Raw genomic sequence first — 14,947 nt, 5'->3', positions numbered from 1 at the left:
TGAAATTAAACATTTAGCCACATTTAAGTCACAAGTGAAATCTTTTAAAGTGGCATGATCCCATCCTCACCTCATTTGTTTAATATGGATATAAATATTAAGTAGTAGTAGTAGTAGTAGTAGTATAAATATGCCGTACTAAAACAATTTTACAAATAATTTGCAAAAGATATGATGCAACATATACCAGGTTAATTTCAATCATGACCTTTGTAAAGGTATTTTTATTTTAAATATAGATGCATTCTACAACCAGTCCTCACTGGATTTCAGTGACACCTAAAAGTGCCTTTAGTCGTGGATTGTTTTTTTAATCTTCCTAATATGGTTGTAGTTACAGTAAAATAGAAGCTTTTTTTTAAATCAGATGCCAAAATATTGAAATTTGAGCCACTGCTATGCTGAAGATAGTCACGACTGTTTCTCCATCCAAAGCAATGGGTGTCTATCACGTGATCTAGCAAGCGCCCATTCATTCGATGACCTATTGTCACATGACCGGAAGTTCGACATGAAGCGGTTAAGCAAGCAGTTTGGAAATGAAAACAAACCTAACGGGGTGCTTTAGATGTTTTAATAGTCGAATGTTTAATGTATAATGCTTTTTATATAGTTATAGGAACATATGCAGACATAATCAACGTGACAGACGTCTGCAGCGATGAGTAGTCGAGTTAAAAAAAGAGTTAATTCGTCTAACCTGGGTAAGATACAAATAAAGTGTTAGCATGAGCGTAAGCTTTCTGGCCAACTGCACAGAATTACATATTGTACTTGATGTTTGCTATTTCTAGACTTTGTCCTTGCAGGCTCGTCGTAACCGCTGCGGTCATGCTGGCAAGAGTCCTTTAATGTGAAACACGGTACACCACCATGGACGACTCTGACTTGGATTTTGTAGATCTCTGCTCCAAGCTGCTAAAACGAGTTCGGAAGAAACCCGGCGAGGCAAAGAAAGCAGATCATCAGACCACCAGCCAAGGAAGTGAAGGAGATAAGAGAAGGAAAAATAGTAAAAAAGATGGTAATTCTGTGTCAAAGCAGACTGGGACTCAGTCGGTTAGTGCGGGAGCCGAGCAGTGTGATGATGGCGGGTCTAGACATGTCTCGGGAGATGCTGGGTCATCAGATGCGCCCTGTACAGCAGCAGCAGCAGGACCAATAACTGACGGTGGTACAAGAGCAAAGGACAAAGTCCTTCTTAAAATGCAACAGTTCAAGAGAGCCATTCCACAGAAGATGGTGCACAGTGATGGTATCCAGCAAACTGACCATGAGAACGTCAGTACTTCCAACCAGCAGCAGAGACAAGGTGAGATTATATGATGGTCTATGCACAGATTGGATGTGGGAAAAAAGACCTGCTGTCTTTTTCTTGCATGTTATGATTGAGATAACACCTATTCTTTGCTCCTTTTTCTCTGATCTCCACCCAGAGACCCCAGACAGTGATGAAGCTTTGGCCTTGCGGCTGCAGGAGGAGATGGACAAAGAGGCAGCAGATGCCCAGACAGCAGACTTGGAGGATAGAGGCCTTTTCTTCTGCCAGATATGCCAGAGAGATTTATCACATGTGTCACCTAATGGGCGCACACAGCACCTCAACAGGTTTGATCACTAGAAAAAGAGCTGTGATGAAGAACGTTTACTACAAACCTCTAGAATGACCCTGCCATCAACACTGGTGATCAGATGTGAAATTACATTTTTCTGTTATCCTTCTTTGCAGGTGCTTAGATGAGAGTGAAGACAGCACTCCAGCCCCTCCCCCAGCTTCCGGCATTCCCGACTGTCCCATCTGTGGCAAGAAGTTCAAGTCCAAGAAGGGTCGCTCAGCCCACCTGAAGCGCTGTGCATCGGACATGGGTGTCGCCCCGGCTGAGTTGATGCAGGCTCTGCACAGGCAGGCTGAGGAGAGCCAGACTACCACCACTGCTAACACACTGTAAGTCAGTCTTGGAACATCTGACAAGTCTCAAAGAAGCTCCATAATTCTGTTATCTCTTAGGTTTCAGTGATCAGTGACTATTAAAATACTTTTTTTTCCATTCAGAGTACAGCCTACGGGTACCAAAAGGAAAGGCACGTCCAAGCCTGGCCTTGCAGCAAAGAAGAAACCTAGAAAGAAGACTCAACCCATGGATGAAGAGACCATGGTGGCTCTAGCCCTGTCCTCCTCCCTGCTGGAACAGGAGAGAGCGCAGCGGAGAGAAGAGGAGGAGGCAGAGAGACAGCTACAAACAGAGACCGCTGCCTCTCTCGTCTCCATGAGACCAGACACAGGTGTGTAACATCTGTAGTTACTCACTTTAGTCTAGCAGTTTAATTTAAGTGAAATATTAAGTCAGACAAGTATACCCTCCCCTCTCTAGGTGTAGCAAGGGTGCGTGGAAAAAGAAAAAAAGGTGCCATACCCCGGTCTCCTCCGCTGCTCCTTGTTCAGGACACTGCCACTGCACTGACCAGGCTGCAGGAACGTGTTTCAGCTTTCCTGCACAACCGGCCCCCCTCTCCTCCAACCCCAACACTGTGCCCCAGCACACTGCCAGGCTGGAGCGGTGCTGCCCCCCTCTGGCAGAAAAGCACACTGCTGGACAGAGGCTCCACCTGTCTGTCTGATTTCTACGCTCCTGAGCTCAGAGAGTTCTTTGTCCCAGTGACGGTGAGGGAGACCAGACAGACATTTATGTCCTTTTTTAAATTATTTATTTGATGTCTGAACTGGGGAATAAACATATGAAACCACTTGGGACAAAGAGCAGTTATGCTCTAGATGCTGTGTTTTGTTATTTGCCAGTCACAGCTGTGGACCCAGATGTTAGTTTTAGGATCAGAATTAACAGTTGTTGTTGTTAATATGTTATTGACTTTAATACTGATACAAAATAATGCAATTAAACAAAAACTAGTTTCTCTATATTTAGAGGGATTTTTAAGATATTACAGCTCATTTACGTTAGCACTGTTCTTCACCACTTATAGACTGATGCAGCCTCATTCAGCTCCGGTAAGACTTCTATCCAACCTGTGGCTGAAGAAGGAGGAGGAACTCCTGTCACAGGAGTCATGGCCGTCTCATCCAACCCACCATCCTCCTCACAGATGGCCTCCTGCTCCCCAGCTCCCTCCACCCCTGGGACAGGACAGCTCCCAGTGAGCAGCCAGGCCTTACAAGACCTGATTGAGCTGGCTGAAGAAGGCATGACTCTCACACAGTATGGATACACTGCCAAAGGTAAAACACACAGACTTCTTCTTTAAAATCAAGCAGCAGTGGCTCAGTGGTAGAGCAGGGTTGTCTGTCGGTCTCCCCCTGGGGAGCTGTGGCTATATCTGTAGTTTACCACTGCTACTATGCATGAATGTGGTGTGAATGAATAATGCATCTGTAAAGCGTCTTTGAGTGTCCTAAAAAGAGCTTGTCATTATATATTATAAAAAAGTTTGTCATTATTATTATTAATATGAATCAAAGGGTTCACATTGTCAGTTATTATAAGAGAGTATGTTTTATGTTCAGGAGAACAGTGGTGCTGTATTAAATTAATATAAAATATGAATTTAAATTCTTACATTATTTACATATGTTGATGAAGATTCTCAGTCATCCAGGTCATAATACGTAAAGAAGATTGAAGCAAGGCGTCTGGACTTGTAGAGTTTTCTTGAAGACGTTTCGCTGCTCATCCAAGCAGCTTGGATGCTTGGATGAGCAGTGAAATGTCTTCTCTACGTAATTATTAACATACATTCTCCTACATAAAACCCTATCTATAATACAATAGAGCAGCTTTCCTGGTCTTCAAATTTGAACCTAATTATCTCTGTTTTCGCAGACAAGCAGATCAATGCCAATGTTTCTGCAAACCTTCATTTGAGTGGCTTCATCCAGGACGAGTCGGAAGAACCAGCCAACCTCTGCATCAGCGGCTTCTTGCCAGAAACAGCCCACACACACTCGGAGGACAACCTCAGCCAAGTGAAGAAGATGCCTGATCAGGAGAGAACAGATAAAGATGGAGGCAGCCACCAATCAGTAATATAACTCATAATGACATAGTGACTTAGTTTTAAATCATGTATTTCCCATCATTTGTCATTTCATTTACCTACGGCACATTACACCCCGGTAAATCTATGTCTGCGCACTGTGTGTGTATTCTCCAGTGTGCTAACCTCTGTGTGTTGTACTGGTGTTCCCTCTGCAGGTGGCGCTGTGCGGGCTAGCGTCAGACCTGAGCAGTATGGTGAACAACCCTCAGCTCAGTGATTTGCAGTTCCAGGTGGACAGCGGAGAAGTCTACTTTGCACATTCCTTCATGGTGTATGCTCGCTGCCCCCTGCTGGCTGAGATGGTAAAACAATTATTACCTTTTTATGCTATGGTAAATCTGTGGGATCACATAATACTGGACACTTGTTTTAGGTGCACTGCTCTTCTGGGAAATCTTGGGTCCTGACATTCACATGGATGTTACCACCTACCTAAACATTCTCTCTTCTCACAGGTGCATGAAAGTGGTTTTAGGGTGCAGGAAGAAGGCATGCCAGCAGCTCAGAGGGTGTTACTGAATGATGTCCCAGGCCAGGCGGTGTTCTCTCTGCTGCAGTACCTCTACACAGCCCGCTGCTCCATCCCGACATCACAGCAGCCTCATGTGCTGGAGCTGGCATCAAGGTAAGTTAATAGTAAAGGATTTTGAAAGCATTTTTAGAATTAACTAGAAGCCTGATCACTCTAATTCGTGCATTTATATACAGTTTACATTTTATGTCCACATTTATTTCTTTATTTCCTGTTTTACTATGCATCACAAATAATACATTACATGACTATCTGAAAATGGGTCTGACAATTCTGCCTGCCTTCACAGCTAAAAAGAATATTGTGATATTGACAATAAAACCTGCCGGTTTTAAGATTTAAGATTCTGTAGCTCCAAAGTGTCTCTCTCTGTATTTAAGGTTTGACCTGCAGGAGCTACAGAAGCTTTGTCATCTCCAGCAAGAGGAGGGAGCAGCGGGATCACTGGGAAATGAGGCTGAGGATGTCAACAACCAAACAGACCAGGCCTTCATGCAGCTCCTCAACTCCATGTGGAATGAAGAGGATGAAAATGATGATAGTGTGGAGAGGGATGAAGAGAGACATCTGGAGGAGGATCATCAATCCGATGAGGTCATGTCAAGAGACAGAGAGCTTCATGATGAACAGGTGAACGAGGAGGAGCTGGAAGAGATCTACGAGTTTGCTGCCACACAGAGAAAACAGGAGGAGAAAGACACTGAGGAAGATGAGGAGGAAGAGGAAGATGGAGAAGCAGTGTTCACAAAACTTAAAGAGCCCACAAGTGAGAAAAATCAGCAGCCAAACTTGGAGTCACATTCACGCCTGGATCGCAGCTACAGCCGCCTCTTTTCAGACTCATGGGGGATCTACGAGGATGGAGATCCCTCCCACTCAGCCTCTACCGTTGGTCCACCAAAGATTCCTCAGTCCAGGAACCAGTCTCCTCATAAACCATCATCTCAGGTGTCTGGTAGAACTCTGCTTCAGTCCTCCGCAAGTGTAGTGGATGACCTTACACTCAGCCCTCCACCCAGTCCATCCAACCTGCCTGTTGCAGGTCTGTCTCCTGGTGGACTGGATGAACAGGATGGCAAGGGAGAAGATGCTGTTGATGAGCACTTATCTTTGAAGCGAGAAAGCCAAGGTCCTCGTAGTATCTCTCATCTTCTTTCTCCTGGGTCACCTCAGAAAAAAAAGGAACCTGAGCTCATAGTTTTGTCCGACTCGAGTGAGGAGATGGAGGTGGATGTCGCTGTGGTCAATTCCAAGCAGGACCCAACACCAAATAAACCACCTTTAGAGAATAAAGTGTCTACATGTTTGGAATCAAGTCCTGGTGATGCTCTGGACTGTTCTCCAGAGGTTTCCTGGCTGATCCCGTCCACACCAGTCCAGCCTGAAGGATCCAACAGCAGATCCTGCTCCACTCAGACCAAAAGTAGCATTTGCAGGGTACAGCTGTTCCCCAGAGCTGACTCCTCTCCACCTGCATCCCCTGGGAACATGCTTCACACCTCCATTAGTCCATCCACAGGTTCTGTCCACAGTGCCTCCAGTCTGAAGCTGGGCAGGATGCTACTCTGCAGCTCCAGCAGCAGCAATGATGCGAGTAAGGAAAGAGAAGCTTTGGCACATCCTTCATCCCAATCTAACCTCTCACGCCTCTCACGGTCATTTCACTGTCATTCCCTCCAACGTGCCTCAAAGCAGGATGCCCCTCTCCTTCCTTACAGCAGCACTCCCATGAATACAGAGCTTCACAGCCACAGTGCCTCTCTTGCTGTGTCCCTGCTCCCCAATGACCCCGACAAGCAGACATCAGCAAGTCAAAGAACAGATAGAGCGTCCTCAGAAAGCCTGGAAAAGACTGAGCTTGGCAGCTTTCATCTCTCCCCTCTGTCTGACCCTTCAGACCCACCCTGTTCTTCCTCTCACAGTGATCTTCAAAGTTCAAAAAGACACAGCAAGTCCTCCAGCCAGAGTCGACAGTTTGAGTCCAGCAATTGTCCAATAGGAAAAACTGAGACGCATTTCAGTAGTACAAGTGTGGCCAACGAAGGAGAGCAGGAAGAAGTATCCAGTTTCCACCAGAGTTTCATGGACGAGCCTCCCATAGCATTCAACGACTCATGGGGTCTTGATGCTTGTGTGGAGGCTGGTCCAGGCCACTTCAGTTTAAGGCTAGAAGACAGTCGCAGTCCAGGACAACAAACAACATCTCCTCCTGCCTCTCATGTAAGGACGTTAAACAGCCATGGTGATCTGACTACTCCTTCTCCAGCTAAAGGTCACAGTCCACAGTCACCACCTGAGCCCAACACCACACCAGAGATTGACAACGGCCTACTGGACTCCAAAATATGGGACAGCTGGGAAGAGGAAGAAGAGGAGGAGGCCCTACCTCTCTCTCAGAGGGTGAACCCATCGGCCAAGCTCAGAACCCCAGGTAAGTAGAGCTACGTGAACCACAGTAATTATGAAATTGTGGAGGTTGATTTTTCATTCATTTTTCACATTCATGCTAGTGAATGTGATTTAAAAAAAAAAAAGAACACAAAAATCAAGTTTACAGTAATATAATATTGATCATTAATATTTGGTTATATTGACTCACGTGTGGAGTGTGTCTGAGATCCAATAACATGTTTCTACAGTGGCCAAAAATGAAAGATGGCCTTATGTTTTTATGTTGAAGAGGTAACCATTCAGAGGAGAGCAAAGGAAGCATGCCTAGTTGGTTGCAGTCTGACACCTCACCACTAGATGGCACTAAATCCTACATTTACATTTAAGTTTCTAGTTCTTACACACTGGTCATTATTGTCAGTTATCTCTATTTCTGGGACATAGAAGTAATATTTGTTTGTTTTTCAGGTCATGCCACAGGCTTAAACTTTGTCTTCTTGTTTGTGTCTCATCAGCACAATCGCACAATAAAAGGCGACGCACCATGGTGCCCATCACTCCCATGCCCCATTACTCTGACATGGACACACCGGACCTCAAGAACAAACTCAACAGGTCAGTCAGTTCACTCTCCTTCTCATCGAGGTGATTAAATGTGGAATCAATCCGATTACCTTCCCTAGTGTCACTGTCAACTTACTTAGTCTGTCTGGCTCTGTTCTCTGGCTGAGGCTGATTTCCTCCTGTCCATCTGTTCATCTCTGTCCATCATCAATGCCTTTAACCTCCTACTCCTGCACAGGTTTGGTGTTCGGCCTTTACCGAAGCGCCAGATGATCCTTAAACTGAAGGAGATCCATCAGTACACACACCAGCTGGTCGGTTCTGACTCAGAGGATGAGACGGCCTCTTCAAGGCCCTCAGCTCAGGTGAAACCTCCTCCCAGCAGGCCCGTCTCCTGCACCCAGACTGTGAAGTTTAAAGAACCTAGAGTACCTGCAGCTGTGTCCCCAGTGAAACATAGCAGAGCAGAGGAGGAGGAAGGGCCGCCGCTGTCTGCCTCACAGGGCTCTAACACCTCTTCAACGGCTGCCAGTGAAGAATCTGAACGGTACTTTTCATGTCAGACTGAGAGGTTGAATGTGGTAGAATGTTTGAACTCAGCTCAGCTCAGCTCACTTCTTGTGTCCCCCAAGTGGCTGGAACTAAATTTAGGACTGAAACATGACCTAACTGGTTTACCCATTACATTTAGGGGTTAAAACATACATCAGAAATTTATGTTCAGTAATAATTACATGTATATCAGTTCAGTTCAATTTAATTTGTATATTCAGGGGTGGGCAATTATTATTTGCTAGGGCCTCATAGACTTCTATAATAAAAGCAAAGGACCATGTTTTTTTCATAAATAATAATATAAATTGGAGGCCACTGGCACAGTATGTTCCTTTAGAAATATATTCTTGTTACATTTCATCATTGTAAGAGACATTTGCTGTCATTCCTCTGTCCTCTCCTCTCCCTTCCCTGTGTGTGTCCATGTCTTCTTTGAGTGTGCCTTAGTTGTATGTTGAAACATACTCCTGCACACACAGTGCAGAGCAGCACAGATGATGTGAAGATGTTTATACGGAAGAAAACTATTAGAGTTAAAAGTTCTGAAAGTCGGGTAAGAACTGTGCTTTTTGAGAGAAGATGACCATGAAATGTGTCAACTACAGCACTGTGGTAACATCTCAATGCACCCTGGAGATTCTGCACGCTTTACTGTACATTTTGGCATAGTCATGCACCATTTGTGTAGACAGCATGACCGTGTCTCTTCAAAGAGTAGATGGGATGACTGCAGTCCTGCAGCAGGGAAGAGACAAGGAGGGTTGGGAAGATGTTACCAGTAATGCCTGATCTTTGAAAGGTTGCACAGGTGGAAAAATGCAAAATTAATTCAAGCCCGACAGATAGCATATCAATTATGTGCACATGCACGAAGAGAGAGCCCTAATCATTCATCTCCCTGTTCTTACATTTTTTGATTAATTTCTAAGATTGATTCATTTTTAGGCTAATAAGCTATAATGCATGATGTCCCATACATACAGCAATATGACTACTATAGCTGTGAATTGTCCTTTAAATACATTATTAATATCCTTCTCACCAGGTCTAACCCAGAGATATGCATCTCATCTGATGGAGACTCAGACAGCGATGGTGGCATCTCCTCCTCCCAGGCAGCATCCCGCCTCCAGGATCGCCTCCAGGCAGTGCAATCCTTCATCCTGTCCGACCCCGGGCTGTACAATCAGATCCTCCAGTACCAGCCTCTGGTCCTGTCCCAGCTGCAGGAGCGACTCAAGTCAGCTGGAATCCGCCTAGGTGCAGCCAAGCTGGTGGACTACCTGGATTCTCGGTGCATCACCTTCACCACAGCCAAGCCGGGCCACTTGGCACCCAGCCGCAGGCGAGGCAAGAAGACGAGCAAGGTGGCAAAAGCAGGAGTGAGCAGAAAGAAAGTGATTACAGCCATGGTTTGAATTGGTTCAGTTTGTTTTTTTTAAATGGAGAAGCAGCAGAGTTTATATATGTGCTAAAAGAATTAAATTATGACAAACTTCACTGTTTTACTGACAACCATAATGTATTTGAAATGTTTCTGATGTTGCATTATTGCTTTCCACTGTGAAAATAAAAAGAAATATTGCTAATGGAATATGGATTTAAACAGCTGCAAAAAAATTCCAGCACACGTAAAGCTTTTGAAAAAAACATTTTACTTTTTAGTAGCTTTATATCCAAACATCAGCCAAGACACACATCGAGCTGAGCACACCCGAGAAAGGAGACAGGTTCCCCAACAAGAAAAATCTCACAGCTTCTATCTGATATGTCGTTCAAGTAGAGGCACAGGTCCTTTAGAGAAGCACATCATCATCAATGCTGTCGCAGTTCACAGTCAGGTTGCCGTTATTTTTTTTTTTTTGGTGCACGCAGATTTCTCTACAGCAGCCTGAAGCACAGGGCATCAAATCAGATTCCAAACAACGCACATCACTGCAGATCCTGGAGACGGCCTCGCCTCTTTTCCACCTGATGATTCACAGCTGGAAGTGTGAAAGCAGTGCTTCCTGTCCTGGCTCAAAGCCTCATCCGTTCATGACAAGTTGGCAATGTTGGCGAGAAAGCGCTGAGCCCACCACTCCTCCAGGTCAATGGGAACGAAGTCTGCACACAAAAGAACAGATTAAAGTTTAAACTGTGGTCTAAGATTGACTCATCTTGTTTCTATTAGTTATCTTGTCACATAAATGAATAAATGTACTGTTTACACCTGTGAGGGTTGCATGGCAGAAACAAGCTCTCAGGTGTCCATAGACAAAAATTTTATTTGCCTAGTATATCTTATTGTTATTATTTAAACATGACAATGAATGAAGGACTTTCCTACTACTAAATAATGTCGAATAAACATAAAGTAGTTGGTTCAAACCCCAGCTGCATGCCAATGTGTTTTTGGGCCCAGACATTCAACCCAAAGTTAATCTCACTAGATGAACAATTAACTGTGTGGATGAAAGGGTGAAAGTGCTAAATAAATGCAGGCCATTTATGATGCTAATGTTTTAGCATGGAGTGGATAGTCAATTAAACTGCACTATAATAAAAAGCTGTGATTTAACAGCTGTTAAAGTCCCAAACTAACCCAACAAAATTAAAATAATCTGGCAGATTACCCTTTAGAGAATCTCAACTGAACTCTGTGCAGACCGGCATGATGTGTGACCAAAGACATGCCTGGTTTATCTGGTTCTTATAAACCAAAGAAGAGTTAAAAATTAAAGCACTGGCTAAAGATAAAGCAGAGTCACAGACACACACTGGCAGCAGTGATGGTGGTTAAAGAGATAAAAACTGTTATTCAGTTCTTCTATGAGGTTTAAGAACTTAATAATAACTACATGTTGAGATTACTGGTTTAAAGTTCAGCAGGTTACTAAAGCAGGAACAGGTTTATGTGTCAGAACCTACATGGTGAGATTAGATCTAAAGAGGGCGGATTTACTTTCCTGTCTTGAATGGAGAGAGGAGGAGGGGTGGGTACTTACTCTTCATCGCAGCACTGGGGGTCTTCTCAGTGTACTGAACGGGCCCTTGGCTGTCAGCTGACTCCCCGCTGTTTCTGTCCTCCAGCTTCTGCTCCACCTCCTGCCATACTGTAAACACAACAAACCAGTTTAACTGAAACAGGTGCCGAACATAAAGAACATTTTCTACACCTCCGGCCTCCAACATCACTCACAGAGGGCAGATCTTATGGAGGCCAGATCTGTACTGCAGTGTCCAGTTCTAGTAAAGTGTTAAAAATGAGGTGCACATGTGGGACGGCAGCCTTGTGGAAAGGACCGGGCTCAGCTTATCAGCTGCAGGTGAAGGTTTTCCCTGCATAGTCTCAAGGTTTGTCTCTGTAGAGTGTTTGTACTAATGTAAGGATGTAACATACAAAGAACATGCTTGTGATTAACTCATCAGATTTTCTGTCTTAAAAGAACCTGGCAGAGTGTGATGGAGGTTTGTGTTGTAGGTGCGAGCAGGCAGGAGAAGCAAAGCTCTCCTCACTGCCCGCTCACAAAAGGGGCCGTCTTTACTGGCAACAGCCCAAGATCAACACAGATATGCAGTCATTCATTTCCATCGGGGCATGAAAGTACCGGTCAGCACCAAGGCTGCTGGGTAAACATCAAGACAGGGTGGATGTTCAGGACTTTTCTGTGAACCTCCTGCGGTGGTCCAATCTGTGTCATTTGTTCAGCCAAGTGTCTGAAATGTCTTCTGCACAGCATCAGACGCCGTCTGTAAAAAATCTTCACTATGATAACAAAGACAGAAGTATTCAGTATTTTTTTGTACTTAAGTATTGAAAGTAAAAGTACGAGTATGACGTTTCAATATGTTGTGTATGTAATAAAGACAGCAGTCCAAACTTCTGTCTGTGTAGTTCAGTGGTTCTGTGGTTGCAGCAAACAGACAGATAGGGCGGGAGCAAATTGAATGGCAGCTTGGTTATCCAATGAAAAACCAGCTCCACCACACCTGCTTGTAGTCTGTAGCTGCAGAGACGTACTGGTCTGGTAGTGATACTGTACTTGTAAATGGAGGCTCTGCTACAATGTGTCACTGGTGGTGGCAACTTAATGCTACAGAGATGGGTTCTCAGGGAGTGGATCAACAGAACAGTCATTGGTTTAACCTAAAAAAAATTCCTTGAACTAATAACAGTCACTACAGTCAAATAGCCAGCAGACACTGTGGATTCAAGTTCAAGTACTTCCTTATTGCTACATTAACAATCCATCCTCTAAATATTTATCATATAAATTAACAATATGGCATTTAAACAGCACTGCTAGCATTGCTAATTAACCGAGCTAACTCAGAGAGTTTATAGGAGCACACAGGATGAAGAGGAACAAACTGAGCCATCATCGGTCTGTGTGCCGAGTAACGATGCAGCTCAGAGGAAATGTATAAAAGTAGAAGTATGAGGAAAAATTAAGATTTAAGTAAAAGTACAGATTCGCCTATTTCGTCACTTTACATCATTATTTTATTTTTCTGAATTTGATGTGACTCGTTAAAGCCCCCAGACTCGAGAGAGAAAAACTATAATTGTAGTAACTGCAGAACAGGGAGCTGCTGATCCCTCACTGCCTCAGTCAGTCTGTCATGTTGTGTGATTGTGTTGTGGTAAAGGTAGGGTAGGAGATTTCATTCTGATGCACTTTTTGTTAAATTAGTGTAACTTCTCTTTACAATCCGATAGCAACCAATTAGTTCGGTAGTTTCACTTTAAAACGAAGAATATTAATCATCTGTGGAAGCTATAAAACACTAAAAACATCAGCCAATCCTACGAGGCGCACCTGCGCGTAGTATTGGCTGGTTGTCACTCTCTTCCTGCTCTGCGCGCACCAGACAGGTACGTGCATGATGGCCGAAGTCACAGACTGGTTGGGAGGCGTGGCTTCGGGGTGAGCTCCAAGAGAAAGGGCCGTGTGTTTACTTTCAAAATCTGGCTCTCGTTGAGTTTTCAAAATCTCCTACCCTACCTTTAACATATTAGTTTGGAACTGAATGAACATTTTTAAGCACCAGAGTGGCAGACCTGCAGCTACCTTGCTCTGAGTCAATGGAGTCTAGTGGCTCTGAATGGACATGTCATAGACATGGATGTGTGCAGAATAGACTAAAGAAGCAGGAAATATGTTGGAGAAAACCCGACCCACCACAACATCCCACAGCCTGCACCCCTGACCTTTTAACCTTGAGATAAATACCTCCATCAGCTTCTCGCCCATCATCACACCCATCTATTGATCCTGTGACCCTCACCTTCATACACAAATCTGACGTTTTCCTCATGTGCAGGAGTGAAACCCTCCGCTGGGCTCTGGGCCTTCTGTGTGGCTGTGCTGTGGTAGCGCTTCCCGTTCAGGCGGTTGAAGACGATCTTTGGAGGTGGAGAGCTGAAGAGGACACACACACACCACAAAGCAGAGGTTCAGTTAACACAGTAAAGGTGGAGAAGGTGGGACATTACAGTTCTGAAGCCTTAGTTTAGGGGGCACCAACACTTCAAATGTTAATCTTAATGGGCATGCAGGGATGTGAACTGGCTTTGCTGTGGATTAGTTGGCCCTGTAGTCTCGTTCCTGGTTTTGCACAAAGTTAATGAACAAACACTGGTCGCACTTTTGCAACCACATAATATCATTACATATTAAGTCTAAAATAACGGCCTTGCGTTTACAGATGAAATGATACTTAAACTGTTCTCTATCTTTTTGCAACTTTAACCGACGCTTAGTTTTCCGCGCAGCGCCTGAAGTAAACACGGGCCTCCTGCGCTGCTTTGGATAGTCAGTGAGTGGAGAACAGGTGGGGGGAACAGGTGTCACGGTCTCGGGCCGTGAACACACCTGCGTCAGGGATCTGAGCCGCAACTAACCGGCGAGACAACGAGAAACTGTCAAAAGTCGCGAGAAGAAAAAGAAGAAAAAAAAAGTTGTGTCCGATAATGGATGCAAGTGAGAGAGAGGTTGTTACATGATCGCACTCACAGCGCACGTGCAAAGTATTTTGGGCCCACGCGCCTCAAACAGCAGCACGAATAAATGATCCCACAACAAAATCCACGCAGAACAACGTGACTTACTTTGACGTGAGCCAAGACGTCGGCTTCAGTTTCACGTCGCTGAATTTGCTCTCGATCTGCTGCGTGGGACCTGAGAAAAGAAAAGAAAGAACAAAAATCTGGATTAAGCCTCTTTAGTCTGCACAGTTCAGCTTTTATAATCTGGAGAGAATTCGTTCCCTTCATGGATGTGGATGTGTGACGTTACATTGCATCAGGCTTCACGGGGTAACTCACCTGTCCTCCGTTGTGTAACAAGTTTGCTGGGACCTCTGGTGATTGTGTACATCATGTGAGTAACCGCAATAGTTTCTGTGTGCGGTGTCTAATAGTCAGGATCAAACATTGACCGTCTGCTCGTCTTGACGCAGCCACGGTGACCACAAACACACAGAAACGCAGCGTGTCTCTCGGTTGGTAGCCCGGGTCAGCTGCTCCGGAGTCGGCCTGAAGCCTGCGGGAGACTCGCTCTGACTTGTCCGCAGGTTATTAACACGCTCCCCGCTGCGGATCCAGACCAGCAGGTGTCCAGCTGCGATGCACCGACGTCCGCTTAGTCGCAAGCAAGAGGTCATTCAAGGAGAACGCGATTCCACATGCTGGGGATCATTCACAGGAGGAGGAGGAGGAGGAAGAAAGGTGAGGGGGGGCGGCTCTTCTTGACAGTCAGGGAAAAGCGCAACACTCCGGGCCGGGCACGGTGTTCTGTCTGCGCCGCTAATGCGCTGGAAGTCTCCGCACACTGACGGAGCACAAGGACACAGCGCACACTTTATTTT

The 14,947-nt window shown here is 45.0% G+C and overlaps 2 protein-coding genes across 3 annotated transcripts; one reads left to right on the top strand and one right to left on the bottom strand.

Moving 5' to 3' along the window:
• Positions 1 to 516: 516 nt before the first annotated feature.
• Positions 517 to 9,601, top strand: slx4 (SLX4 structure-specific endonuclease subunit homolog (S. cerevisiae)). 2 transcript variants are annotated; one of them, XM_028400746.1, is made up of 14 exons: positions 517 to 704; positions 810 to 1,312; positions 1,437 to 1,608; positions 1,730 to 1,945; positions 2,054 to 2,283; positions 2,373 to 2,662; positions 2,983 to 3,235; positions 3,837 to 4,036; positions 4,209 to 4,355; positions 4,509 to 4,678; positions 4,966 to 7,016; positions 7,492 to 7,591; positions 7,779 to 8,087; positions 9,141 to 9,601. In XM_028400746.1, exons 2-14 carry the CDS (start codon positions 874 to 876, stop codon positions 9,511 to 9,513), a joined length of 4,950 nt encoding a protein of 1,649 aa, XP_028256547.1. In that variant the 5' UTR covers positions 517 to 704; positions 810 to 873; the 3' UTR covers positions 9,514 to 9,601. The 2 variants fall into 2 exon arrangements, with proteins under 2 accessions (XP_028256547.1, XP_028256556.1); XM_028400755.1 differs by having other exon boundaries at positions 795 to 1,312.
• A 357-nt stretch (positions 9,602 to 9,958) lies between these two features.
• Positions 9,959 to 14,927, bottom strand: mcrip2 (MAPK regulated corepressor interacting protein 2). The gene is made up of 5 exons (XM_028401573.1): positions 14,406 to 14,927; positions 14,190 to 14,259; positions 13,367 to 13,500; positions 11,083 to 11,190; positions 9,959 to 10,201 (listed from the first exon to the last, which is right to left on the bottom strand). The coding sequence occupies exons 1-5, from the start codon at positions 14,458 to 14,460 to the stop codon at positions 10,131 to 10,133; spliced, it is 438 nt and encodes a 145-aa protein (XP_028257374.1). The 5' UTR covers positions 14,461 to 14,927; the 3' UTR covers positions 9,959 to 10,130.
• Positions 14,928 to 14,947: the final 20 nt, after the last annotated feature.

This window comes from Parambassis ranga, chromosome 1 (assembly GCF_900634625.1).
Source record: "Parambassis ranga chromosome 1, fParRan2.1, whole genome shotgun sequence".
NCBI lineage: Eukaryota > Metazoa > Chordata > Actinopteri > Ambassidae > Parambassis > Parambassis ranga.
The sequence above is the reverse complement of the archived record's forward strand: the minus strand, read 5'-3'. Positions and strand labels throughout refer to the sequence as shown.